General features: G+C 52.1%; 6 protein-coding genes and 1 non-coding gene across 7 annotated transcripts; 5 read left to right on the top strand and 2 right to left on the bottom strand.

The window, feature by feature from the left end:
- Positions 1 to 1,376: 1,376 nt before the first annotated feature.
- Positions 1,377 to 2,612, top strand: P175DRAFT_0507986 (cyclin family protein; the record flags this gene model as incomplete). The annotated part of the gene is made up of 1 exon (XM_040898303.1): positions 1,377 to 2,612. The coding sequence occupies one exon, from the start codon at positions 1,377 to 1,379 to the stop codon at positions 2,610 to 2,612; it is 1,236 nt and encodes a 411-aa protein (XP_040754669.1).
- Positions 2,613 to 3,496: 884 nt separating this feature from the next.
- On the top strand, positions 3,497 to 4,924 carry P175DRAFT_0475383 (putative proline utilization protein PrnX-like; the record flags this gene model as incomplete). The annotated part of the gene is made up of 1 exon (XM_040895241.1): positions 3,497 to 4,924. The coding sequence occupies one exon, from the start codon at positions 3,497 to 3,499 to the stop codon at positions 4,922 to 4,924; it is 1,428 nt and encodes a 475-aa protein (XP_040754668.1).
- Positions 4,925 to 5,117: 193 nt separating this feature from the next.
- Positions 5,118 to 7,342, top strand: P175DRAFT_0522304 (GNAT family N-acetyltransferase). The gene is made up of 2 exons (XM_040899249.1): positions 5,118 to 6,886; positions 6,984 to 7,342. The coding sequence occupies exons 1-2, from the start codon at positions 5,415 to 5,417 to the stop codon at positions 7,099 to 7,101; spliced, it is 1,590 nt and encodes a 529-aa protein (XP_040754667.1). The 5' UTR covers positions 5,118 to 5,414; the 3' UTR covers positions 7,102 to 7,342.
- Positions 7,343 to 7,529: 187 nt separating this feature from the next.
- P175DRAFT_0421573 (uncharacterized protein) lies at positions 7,530 to 8,720 on the bottom strand (the record flags this gene model as incomplete). Its single annotated transcript, XM_040893105.1, has 1 exon — positions 7,530 to 8,720. A coding segment is annotated over one exon (1,191 nt), but the record flags the coding sequence as incomplete, so codon positions are not given.
- Positions 8,721 to 9,388: 668 nt separating this feature from the next.
- P175DRAFT_0t36 lies at positions 9,389 to 9,461 on the top strand. The gene has a single exon. It is a non-coding gene; the product is annotated as a tRNA-Thr (tRNA).
- A 452-nt stretch (positions 9,462 to 9,913) lies between these two features.
- P175DRAFT_0499810 (uncharacterized protein) lies at positions 9,914 to 10,173 on the top strand (the record flags this gene model as incomplete). The annotated part of the gene is made up of 1 exon (XM_040896819.1): positions 9,914 to 10,173. A coding segment is annotated over exon 1 (208 nt), but the record flags the coding sequence as incomplete, so codon positions are not given.
- A 611-nt stretch (positions 10,174 to 10,784) lies between these two features.
- On the bottom strand, positions 10,785 to 12,451 carry P175DRAFT_0522301 (DnaJ family domain-containing protein). Its single transcript, XM_040899248.1, has 2 exons — positions 12,052 to 12,451; positions 10,785 to 12,003 (listed from the first exon to the last, which is right to left on the bottom strand). The coding sequence occupies exons 1-2, from the start codon at positions 12,406 to 12,408 to the stop codon at positions 10,858 to 10,860; spliced, it is 1,503 nt and encodes a 500-aa protein (XP_040754664.1). The 5' UTR covers positions 12,409 to 12,451; the 3' UTR covers positions 10,785 to 10,857.
- Between the last annotated feature and the right edge of the window lie 84 nt (positions 12,452 to 12,535).

Below are 12,535 nucleotides of genomic sequence, written 5' to 3'. Positions count from 1 at the left end.
TAGACCTTGGTAATGCATGTAAATCATCTACTAGTTATTAACTATAACCTGCCTTTTCTTTTATTCTACACTCCAGAGAATCATGTGCCCGTCGGTGCCTTGGTTGAGAATTAGGCATCAACAAGGAGGCACAGGAAAAGCCAACCTGGAAAGACAGGGAGAAAGCGAGAAACCTCTAGTCAACGTGTCAACGGATCCTTTTCCCTCAAATTTTCGACTGGGAGGTTGACGGAGGGGGAGAATGTCGAGGCACGCGCCGTGTTTCAACTCCTCCGTGGGGGAAGTTGGAAACAGTTGGGATGTGGACGAAACTAAAGTTCTGTAGGAGAAAGAGAGCCTGGGTTATTATTATTATTAGCAGTATTCTTCTTGGTCTTCTTTCTGTAGCCAGTTAGTTGGCTATCTAATTTTACCCTGGTAGCGCACAGAAAAGGACCAGGAATAGAAGCTTTAGGCGCTTACATGCAGGAATATCCCGCGGCCGATCGATCGTGGAGGGTTTTCAGTCAAGTCAAGCTGAACTCTCCAACCACGGATGTGTGTCTAATCCAAAAAATTCACCATGATGACTTCATTGGGAATGGATGGGAGACCTCATTCCAGAGAACCTACCTAGGTACGGAGACAGTGTAGGAGCATTGTGCTGCAAAGCGCGTCACAGGTGTTGCAGGACCAACGCGCAGGAAGGGGATGATTCGCCCTTGACTCCCTGTGAAGTGCATGTTTGGCATCTGATTGATTGACTCGCTTCCCTGTGCTCCTGCCAATGAACACGATCCTGGCCTCGCGCGCGCCAACTGCTACGATGGACCATAATCTTGCCCTGCAGGTATGGAGACAGGACTGGTCCCGGTATGCAGGCTGGCTCTGGTCCTTGCAGTCCAGCCTTTCCTCATCTTCATCTCAAAAGCTCAAGCTATTTCTTATTTATATCAGGAGTCACTCGCTCGTGAATGCTTCACGCGGTCTCTCATCCACATCTTCTGACACCCATAGCTCTTCTTTCTTTTTAATTCTCTTCATTCCCTCATCCACCACTGTTCTATCTACTGTCCAATATCAACTCTCTTCAGTCGATTATTTGTCTGACCCTCTCTCCCTGCCTTTTGTCTCACTGGTTTGGCTAGTACGACTCATTCGCCAGTTGACAGGACAACGCATTTTTTTCCCTCTCCTGCTGGCAGGACTTCATCTTTCACATTCCTTACCTTGGGGAACATTCAAGAACCTTACCAGGGATCTATAACCCATAATAATACCTTCCTCAATCTCACTCTCACTCTCTTTGTCTCTTTCTCTACCTCCCCCTTCCTCTCCCAACTGTTCTTCTTCTCCGAACTTCAGTCCATCAACACAATACAATACTACCCTTCATAATGATGGACCTGAATCGAGCAGCTTTACACCAGTTCATCGCTCAGCCCGTCTCGGGGGAGATGGTGGCTCATCTGGCTCTCCAGGCTGCGCGGGTCATCCGCTGTGAAACCGCAACCACACGCCGGGCTCATGGCCAGCCCACTCCGCCCAGTACTCCTCCCATGGACGACGCTGTCGACCCGAGTTTACCACTATTGCCGTCCGTTGAAAACTTTATCGCATCGCTAGTCGACCGCTCCCACGTCCAGGTGCCAACCCTAATGACATCCCTTGTGTACCTCGCTCGTCTGCGTGCCCGCCTGCCTCCAGTCGCCAAGGGCATGCGCTGCACCGTTCATCGCATCTTTCTTGCATCCCTGATCCTGGCTGCCAAAAACCTCAACGACTCGAGCCCTAAGAACAAGCACTGGGCTCGGTACACTGCCGTCAAGGGCTACGAGGGATTTGGGTTTTCCCTTCCGGAGGTTAATCTAATGGAACGTCAACTTCTCTTCCTTCTGGATTGGGATACTCGGGTCAATGAGAGTGATCTCTTCCTTCACCTGGAACCTTTCCTTGCCCCCATTCGTCATTATCTTCAGATCCAAGAACAGCGGGAGGCAGAGCTGCGCCACCCCCGAGAGTGGCGACGCTTCCATGCTTCCGCAGAGCTGTTGGCCTGTCGCCTGCGTCGCCAGAAGCTGGATGCCCGCCTGGATGCCCGCCGTCGACTCCCACCCAGCCCTCGATCGTCCGCATCTCTGTCGTCGATGTCCTCGTGTTCGAGTCTGCAAAGTAACTCTCCGTCCTCCATGGCGGACTCCGACCGGTACCAACCTTACCCTCCGCGACGACGGCCTTCCTCCCGCCACGGCATGTCGACCTCTCCCCCGTCGGTCCAGGATGTCCCTGGCCTGTCTCGGGCTGAGACCGTCCCCTCCCTTAGCTCGCGCGCTTCTAGCGTTGCGCCAAGCACCCGGAGCAATACCCCGGCTAGTCTGCGCCCCTCCAGCTCGTCGACAAGTATGAAAGATGTGCATGTGGTCGATTCATCGCGCAGTCCCGGCCTCAGCAGTGGATACGTCCACCTTCCGTCCATGATGATCCCGGCCAATGTGGCAAAAAGCGATGATTTCCAACAACCTAGCAAGAAAATGCGAGTGACCGGCCATACGAGCAGCGCTGGGTTTGTGGCGCGCTTCTTGGCATCGGCGACTGGCTCGTACATGGGTGGCCGGATGCGTCCTCATGTTTAACCTGGCCGTCTTCTCTCCTCCAACCACGTATAAACAAGAAAAAAAAAAAAAAAAACGACTGCTACTTGTCCTGTTTGAGCTGGTCTCGCCAGGAAACTTGATCCCTGAACCAACCATAAACTAATACCCTGCCATGTTTTCTTCTTTCATGGGTCACAATCCAATACCCCCGCGATCCAGAAGATTTTTGTTGTTGTTTCTCCCCTCCCACCCCTCTTGTTACTCTTTCCTTTGTGACCATTGCATTGCATGTAGTAAAGGCGTTGACATTTGTTTCTTGGTCTGTTATTGGGATTTGGGTTGGGGGTTAATAGGTCCGGCTGGGGTGTATGGATGGATATGTATACGAAGTATCAACTTGCAACTACCTATATGTCATGTATGATCTGAATAGTGAATCTTTTATTGAATAACACCCCGATTGACATTTAACCTGCAGAAGTCAATAATCCTCTAGTCTGATCCCAGCGACTTAATAGGCATCCAGGACGGCGAGAGTCGAAAGAGGGGGTCACTCACATCCGCGCGCGGTCAGAGAGCAAGAATGCCGAAGAGAATGTAGCAGCCAATAGCTTCAGTTTCCTTGTCTCTCTGAGTATCTTTGCCACTATTCAACTCACTAACTCACTCACGATTAATATCATAATAATAATAATAGGGTTGGCACTCGGATTAGTGCCCCGCCCAGACCTTAATTGTCATCATCAACTCCACCATGACTTGAACATGAAACAAATACGTACTGGGGCGTTGTGATGAACGCGAACGGTGAAGGCCTTTTTCCAAAGACCAGCCCAGCCATACACACAACTAGTTATATATTACTCCATTGCCCCTTGTACTCATATCCGTTCTAAATCAGCTAATTCCTGACCTTTCTTCTCATGCCACTAACAATCCTCTCGGGAGCCCAGCTCCGTTCCTTGCTCGAGTCGCTAGACCATGACCAGATCGTTTCCATTCAGCAGCATCTTGCGAATGCCCTTCGAGACTACTCGGTCGGAAACCAGGACTCCGGTTGCGCAGCTACATTCCAGCCCCGGAGAACCGCAGTTACGCGACATAATGGCAGTACGACGTTGTTTATGCCCGCCAGCACTCGCCACACGATCGGGATAAAAGTCACTTCGTTGCAGGATGGCGGCGGTCCGTTGGGCTGCGAAGTCGATTCGGGGATGGACCTCCGCGGAGTCAGGAAGAGCATTCCAGGAGAAGCAGGGTCGAGACACTCTATGGCTTCTGTGTCCTCTGAGTTGAGTGAACTGTCGGTTTCGTCCCAGGAAGATGCGGCTGGGCGGTCCTCGAGCACATCCAGCGGCGCCGAGTCGCTTCCATCGGCTTCTCTGAATAACATCCCGATCGACGCTGCGGCTGGGGAGGTGTCTAAGACCATGGGGGCGTGGCCGGGTGCCGGAACCAGGGATACCTCCCCGCAGGGGAGCGTTACGCTCCTAGACGACAATAGTCTACCGTTTGGGCTGATTAACGCGCACGAGCTGACTCCCTTCCGCACTGCATTAACGACCACGATGCTCTTGAAGAAGCGTAAACGTGTGCGCACCATCGTAGTCTTTGGAGCGGGCAAACAGGCGTACTGGCATATTCGACTGGCCGTGATCTTACGCGGGGCGGATATGAAGCGGGTGTTCATCGTCAACCGATCATTCCAGCGCGCTGCGCAGCTCCTGCGGGAGATCTACGCGCCCGAGAACTCCAGCTGGCGAGGCACCGTGAAGTTCTCTGCCGTGAGCAGTGATTTCGGCGAGTACCGGCGGATCCTCCACGATGCGATTCACAAGGCTGACGCCATCTTCTGCTGTACGCCATCGCACGAACCGCTTTTCCCGGCCGAGCTTCTCACCTCGCACGAAGGGAGACGCAAGGGTCGACTCATTAGTGCTATCGGATCCTACAAACCACAGATGACGGAGCTCGATCCCGAAATCCTTCGTCAGGAGGTCGCCGTGCAACCACCGCATCGCCATTTCCACAAACATGTCCAGCGCAGCGGCGTTGTAGTGGTGGACAGTCTAGACGCGGCGATGAAGGAGGCCGGAGAGCTCATCCAGGCGGACATCAAATCGCACCAAGTGGTAGAGATCGGCGAGTTGCTGATGGTCCGTGATGCGGTCCGTGATGCTGCAAAGGATCCCATGGAAGACGACGACACCAAACATCTACAACAGTGGGTTGAACGAGGAAACATCATCTTCAAGGGGGTAGGGTTGGGGTTGATGGATTTGGTGACCGGAAGCGATTTGGTCGAGTTGGCGCGAGAGAGGCGCATCGGGACCACAGTGGATGAATTTTAGGGAGTTTTCTTTCTTCATCTGGACTTGTTAACAATAGTTATATTATACTATAACTAGTTAATCTATAATTCTTATTAATTCAACAACTGTGATTTGTGTGCCTATGTATGTACGGGGTATGTACGGTGGGAAAGAAAAGAAAAATAAATGACACCATGACATCAACCTTTTTTTTTTTTCCACCTTCCAAAGTGTCGGATTCCATTATCCCACTTGTCGCTCTCACTGCCAGCTTTGGAGGAGAGAGTTTCCCTCTTGTCTGCGATCAAAGCCTGGTGTTACTCCACCGACAGATGCAACGACGTATTATTGCTGCCACTTACTGAGGGGCAACTCTGGAATCATCCCACCAGTAGGTCGAAAGCCAACTAACTCTCCCACGAAAATAACCCCATATGCCCGGGCCTTTTTTGGCGCTCTTCTTCTTCTTCTTCTTTCTTTTCTATTCTCCCTCTATATCTTATTGAAAGTGAGATCCATACTTCCCAAGATGCGTCATCATGTGTGCCACCTCCCCAATGGCCAGTCGTTTACGGTCTCCCCAGTCTTTGGCGGCGTCACTTTCAAGTCTAACAACTTGAATGTAAACAACGCCATACTGCCTCCCGGATGGAATATCGTGCTCTCCACGTCCCAGGCGACTGATAAGCCAGCAGAGGGCGAAGCAAAGGAAGCACCACCCGATGAGGAGCGTGGACGGGCTCGCGAGGTAGCGGGGAAAGATGCAAACCGGCCCCGGGTTACTCGGTTTACGGCACCTACTATGTCCAGCGATGAGCTCTATATCTCCTACATTGTGAACCCCCCCGATAGCGACTACAAGCCTGTTATCTCGCCCTCCCGTCAGATCGCCATGATGCTCTGGGTGACGCTCTCCTGGTACTTCCACGAGCCGGAGCCGGATCTCCACATCCAGACAGAGGCTTCCTCGCGCACCCCGGCCACGGGCAAACCCAAGGGAGACTGGCGAGTCAGTATCAAGCGCGAGGGTATCTTCAAGGGCCGCAATGTGCTCCAGAAACTGGAGCGCATGGGGCTCATCGCGTGCGAAGACTCCTCTGTGGGACTGGACCAGGACAGCGAAAACGCTTGGGCGCACATGTTTGTCAGCCGGCGCAGTTTCTGGCAGCTTGATGCGCGTCTGTATCTCTTCACCCTGAGCCCGCAGTCTGTCCCGCAGTCTGCGGGGGGGTCGCCGTTCATGAGGCTTGCCTCCCCCACCCGGGAAAGCTTGTACCTGACCGATCCCAATGTCCGGCCGGCATCTGCAGATTCTGCTGCTGCCTTCCACTACACGCCCAGTGAAGGACCGTTCGGATCTACAAGCCATCTCCCCACGTATTTCCCACCTCCTCCGTCCCAGTACACCTTTACAAATGGAGTCAGGCATCCGATGAGACCGAAACCACCTCACCAAGGCGACTTGTTCTATGTTCGTTATATTCCTAGTGTTCAGCAATACCTCTCCTTCCGAATCCCGTGTCTGCCGTCATCGAACCCCAGGTCCGCCGGACCGACTCCAGCTCGTGAATACAGCCCTGCACCGAATAGCATGGAGTACCCAGCAACAGCCCCAAGCGCCCTGTCAGACCTCGACTACCTGCACAAATGGATGAATGACCCTCGCGTCAACGCCGCGTGGGGCGAAAGCGGGCCCATCTCCAAACAAGACCGCTTTCTGCGCGAGAATCTCTCCAAGAACCACAGTTTCCCCGTCATCGGCTGCTGGGACGGCCAGCCGTTTGGCTACTTCGAGATCTACTGGGTCAAAGAAGACCCGCTGGGCTCCCTCATCGGCGGCGTGGACAACTACGACCGCGGGATTCATTTACTTGTGGGAGAGCAGGAATTCCGTGGTCCGCACCGGGTTTCGGCCTGGCTGAGTTCCTTGGTGCATTTCTGCTGGTTGGCAGATATGCGAACGCAGACGGTTATGTTGGAGCCACGAGTAGACAATGAAAAGTATGTATGCTTGCTTCCCTCCCAATCCCGCCGCCCCAAAAAAAAAAAAGAAGAAGAAGAAGGGTATAAAAGATAGTTGCTAATAATTCTAATCTAGGATAATCAAATACCTTCAAAACGCAGGCTTCTACAAGGAAGGCGAGGTGACGTTTCCTCATAAACAATCAGCATTGATGAAGGTCCGGAGAGACTCCTGGGAGTGTCCTTCTCTGTAATGTTGCGCTCTGTTTAGGGTTGGAGTTTGGGCAATGCGTTTCAGAAAGAAGTCCATCCAACCGAGTATGGAATGATCGATGATAAAATCTTATATACTCAATAGAATAATATCACATAGCATAGCATGGTTTGGTTAGTTTATCCTGCCTTTTTTTTATTTTTTTTATTTTTATTTTTTTTTTTTTTTTTGTGGGTTGTATGTATGTGCATGTATATATATATATGTGTAGTTATATATATAAAGTACTATGGAGGTTATCAATATAAAACCAAACCCCGAGTCGAGCAGCCAGCCAGCCAGCCAAAGAAAAGAAAAAGCCAAGTTTGAAACTCGGTAAAGAGCAGGAAACGAACGAGCGAAACCAATGCATAAATGGAACCCCCCCCCCCCCCAAAAAAAAAAAAAAAAAAAAAAAAAAAGAAAAAGTTAATACCCCCACATATCACCATCCCCGCGCACCACATCCTCCTCATCCAATGCACGCAGCCCATTCTCCTTCCCCTCTCGTTTGCGTTGCTTCCTCGTGACGATTCGGCTCGGTGTTAGCGGCGTCAGAGGCGTAAATGGCATGTACGGACTATACGGTGTCGGGAGACCCGTGCGTGGCCCGTTCAGGTGTTTCTCGGGGCGCTCGAGGATAGTTGTTTTCGTGGGCGGCGCACTTAGGAGCTGCGGGTAGGCTTCACGGAAGGGGAGCGAGGCGCTGCTTTGCGTTGCTGGGCTGAGGTTCAGCGGGGGCGGCGCGGGATTGCGGGGCATTCGCTCTGGGGAGCCGGTGGTTATGCGGATCGGGGGTACCGGGGGTGCCGGTGGGTTGTAGAGGCGTGGGGAGAGCGGGAGTTGGTCTTCGCCATAGGAATTGGGTGCTCTTGCGTCTGGGGAGGCCATGGGCGAGGAGATGGGGAGTTTCCGGAGCGGCAGACGGGGGGATCGCAGCTTGCCTGGGGTTGGTTGCGGGCGAGACGAGCTCGAGTGGAAGAGCGAGAGGTTGGAGATGCGGGAGAGTCGTGAGTTGGAGCGTGGGCTGAGCGGGGCGGCTACCGCGGGGGGTTGTGACGATGGTTCTGGGAAGCGGACAGCGGCTTGGTCGGAGAATGGGTTAGTGTGGGAGCTTTGGATGCTCAGGGGCGATCGGGGCGTCTCTTTGTCGTCGAGGACGGGGCTGCCTGTTGCCGATGCTGCGGCGCGCTGCTCGTCGTGCGCCATGACGGCGGCGTAGAGCATCTCCATTTCCTCCTGGGCTCTGCGACGATCGGAGGCGACGACACCCTCGTCGATGGTGGCTACACTGCCATTGTTGGACGAGCGTGATTGGTGGTGGCCCTTGGTCAAACTGGACCACGACCTGAAGCCGTGCGACTTGGCCGGGCTTGGTAAGTTGTACGACGTAGGTGTGACCGGGCTGGGATCGATACTTGCGGCGCCCTTTGGTTTCATCATCTCTACTTCCAAGGTGTAGTTGGACGATTGGACTGTTCTCCTGAGACGACGGCCGATAAAGAGCAGCAGAGTCAAGATAATGGCGACGAAGATCACGTATGAACCTACAATCCCGCCGATTTGGATCGCGAGGAGCGGCTCATCCACTGGGGGAGTGGGAGGGTAGGATGACCGTCGGACGAGGGTCTCCGTTTGGAAAAGACCTGGAGAAAAGTGCAGCTCCTGTGATGGCGACCAAGCAACAACAGGGTGAAGACGCAGACTTGGGAGAAAAGGCAGCATTATTATTATGCTTTTTCTTTGGCACGGAAGCTAGAGACCCGCCGGCAGCGAAAGATTTTAAGTACTCTCTGTATGATTGTGATGAAGGAGGCACATATCGATGGGATTGAAAATGGGTCTGCAAATCCCTTACAGAAACGGCTGGAGCGAGAGTTCATCATGAAAGACGACGGGGGGGGGGGGAGGTGATATAGGTACAGACTGCGGGAGACTGATTGGATATGAAGGTGTGAAGAAGTTGAGTGTGAAGCTGTTGAGGAGGACCAAAGCGTATGCGGGCTGTCGTTGGTGCAAATACGCGCCAGGATGCGTTCACGGCACACCATCACACTGAGAGACAGACCAGTCAGATTTGGGTCTATTAAATTGAGTTCCCATCGGCGGTTCTGGTGTTGGAGGCACACTTATCACATCACAATGGGAGTTGCCAGCGAGAAGTACCTCGAACTTGGAATTAACCAGTATCAAAGGTCCAAGTTATTGCATTCTAGACAGGCGATAACTAGTGATGTAGGTATGTTAGTTACTATTTAAAGAAATAATCTACGCAATATAACCAATCAGCTCGCATGGCTTAGTTGGTAAAGCGCATCACTAGTAATGATGAGATCCTCGGTTCGAATCCGAGTGTGAGCATTTCTTTTTTCTTTTTCCCACCTCGGGGCACTTTTTTAATATAACATTCTCTCTGTCCATTTCAGTTGGACCTCTTAATAATACTATACAAACTCACTCTACATCCTTTGCTTTTCTCCACCGCCATCTCGAGACTCAGCCACTTTGGAAATTCGATTCTATACACGGATTGATTGGTTGTGGAGGAAGAACCTCACCAGCAGTTCTCCTTAATGCACCCAAAAGGCTTCAGGTATTCTTTATGCCTTGCATACTGGCGTCATGAGTATTGAGTATGGGTGAATTTCGGTTCGAGGCAAGGCCATCGAACCTGGAAAGCGTGTTGGAGGACAATAAATAGAAAGCTATGAATGCTCCTTCCTCCATGAAGTATACCCTCGCGACAACAAAACCTCACCAGCTTGCTCTTTATATACAAAACTATGCACTTGAAACCACGCGCCACGCATTCAATTCACTCATACCCAACATCCCGCCTACATTATTATTTTCCTCGTGGGCCAAATGGGGCAGAAAATTTCCGCCGTCAACGGCGTCAAGTCCGACAACTACTTCGAGCCCGGAAACGCCATTAATCAGATCTGGTACGGTGATGTTGAAATGATCTCGCGTCTTCCCTTTGGAGATACCGACATGGGACAAGCCGGATGGGCCAGCGGGTTTCCAAAGATCCCATGGCATGATTTCATCATCCCCCTGAAGCGAGATCTGAATACCACCACCGTCGACAATCCTGCTGCTGGTTGTTGTCCAATCTCCTTGATCCGACATGACCTCGTCCTTGGCGTTTTCATCTACTGCCTCGGAGTCACGGCCATAGCCATTTTCACCAGCCACATTCTGAAGTTCCCGGCAGACATCCGACGCGTAATCCCACGCTACAGCCCTGATATCACCTACACCCGGTCGAGAGCACGACTACATGCAGGCGCTGTTCTTTTTTCCACGCTCTACCTTGTCGTGGGATTGGTTGCCCTGTGGCTGGAATATTCTAGTTGGTCGGTGTTGATCCACGTATTCAATCTTTCCAAGAAGGTGGCCGTGTCGATGATGCTTGTATATATGGCGGCTCGCGGAGCAGGCCTTGGCTTAGCGATCGAAGTGACTGTGGAACTTTGGCATGATTGGCGAAGAACAATTGGAAATCCTGGCTATGGCAAATGCAAGTCCCATGATTGCGAAGACGGTATTCCTTGAATTATTGTTTCTTTGTTCCAGCATTTTGGTCGACTCTTTGAACTTTAACCAGAAAAAAACTGGCTTTGTCGGTATTCATATCGGCAGCCTGGTGCCTAGGATAGCTAAGAGTATTAACAAGTCACTGCAGATTGGAATGCCTTTCTATTAACTTTCTTGCTCATATATATGTACACAGTGAATGGTCTAATATCGGTTCTTACTGTTTGGAGAACAAATCTTGCCAGAACTCCTTGAATCCGTAGCCCTTTGATTGGTCCTCCTCGTATACCTGCGTAGTCTGGGATGTGCTTAACGCATCAAGGACGCTACTGGCTTTCGTCCCAATGGACGGCGGAGCACGAGCTCGTTCACTCGCACGCCGCTTGATTTCCTCCGCTAAAGAAGGGGCAACGTCAAGATAGCAAGCGGCGAGTTCCCGCTCAAGGTTGAGATACGGTTTTTGCGCAACCGGTGGCGCTTGCAGGTTGTAGGAGCGCGCAAGATCGTTGATACTCTTTACTGAGAGCTCATAGAACGAGCGTTCGATTGCGGTGTACTGCGGGTCCCGTAGAGGGGATACTTGATCGAGATCCTCTTCAGCGGATGTCTGGCACTGCGGGTTCAGGTCGCACACAGAGGTTTCGTCTGTATCTCGGAAAGCTTGCTCGATCTTGGCTCTCCTGGCTCTCCTGGCTTCGGCGGCGGCGTATGCCTGGGCCCGGCGCATTTGTGCTCCTAATGACCCGCCCTGGCTGGCGATCAGTCTGGCAGCATGTCGCCTCCATTCGGTTCTTATCCGCTGGCGGAATCGATCGATTTCTCTTGAAAGCTCCTGTTGCTTTTCTATCCAAGGTGGGACGATCTCCTGCTTCTGAATGATCTTGTTCATGAAGTACTCCGTTGTATCGATAAATGCACTATTCGCATTATGGTCCGTGTGGATGTTTACACCCTTTCCTCGTTTGATCCTATCGAATTGGCCGCGCGCGATAGCATCCTCGATTCGCTCGTTCGCAAGCGAAGCTAATCCTTGTAGCGTGGCCGGCATTGGCCGGGATCCCGGTGTGAATCTTTCCCGCATCTCCCGTCGCATCGCTTCTCGTTCGTCCTCGGACACCCCTGGGCTTTGGCTTAATGTGTATGTGGCTGTGCGTTCTCGTGCATCTGCGAGTCGGATACCCGGTGATGGGTTGGGCTTGGGGCTGAGTCGAGTATCGATGGGACCGGGTTGAGGGATTTTATACGGCGTGCGCAACGGTTTCTTAGAGCCATCAAGCATGCGTAGGGTCACGTCGTGAACACTCTCCGAGCCAGTCCAGGGTGTTGCTCCAGCGATCTCTCGAGTGCCTTGACCTGCGCTTGCCTTTGGTACATATTAGTAGACTAAAGATCCAAAGGGGGAAAAACGCACTGGCATATCGACAACAGAGTGGGCGGCCGCATGCTCGCTCTTGAACGACGCTGCTGCGACTCTCTCCTCAAGCTGTTTCTTGAGCTCCTCCGAGAACCCCGCTTGCTGTAGGTTTCTGCGCGCAGACCGACCACCCTCTAGCATAGCTTGTTCTGTCATTTCAGATAGCCTTCGCCTCATGGCACTGTCTTCTTGGGGTTCATCTTGAGGCTTTGATGCCCTGTCATTATCATTTGCCTTTGACGCCGCATCTTGCCGGGGACTCGCCGTAGAAAAGCTTCTCGGACTTGGGTATCTTGGGGTGTGTCGGGAGAAAACGTTATTGATCCGAAGCGACCCCGTATGCCTTTTGCTCATTTCTGGCTGGATAAAGAAGAGAAGGGGAACAAAGGAGTTTTAGATTGTAGTGGTGAATTAAATGGCAGCTTCGTCTATGTACTATGTATAGTGAACTAGCGCTCCTCCAATGATTACATCAGCCAGT

The sequence above is a fragment of the Aspergillus ochraceoroseus genome (genome assembly GCF_002846915.1).
Source record: "Aspergillus ochraceoroseus IBT 24754 chromosome Unknown P175scaffold_2, whole genome shotgun sequence".
NCBI lineage: Eukaryota > Fungi > Ascomycota > Eurotiomycetes > Eurotiales > Aspergillaceae > Aspergillus > Aspergillus ochraceoroseus.
Note: the sequence above shows the minus strand (reverse complement) of the source record. Positions and strands in the feature narration are given on the sequence as shown.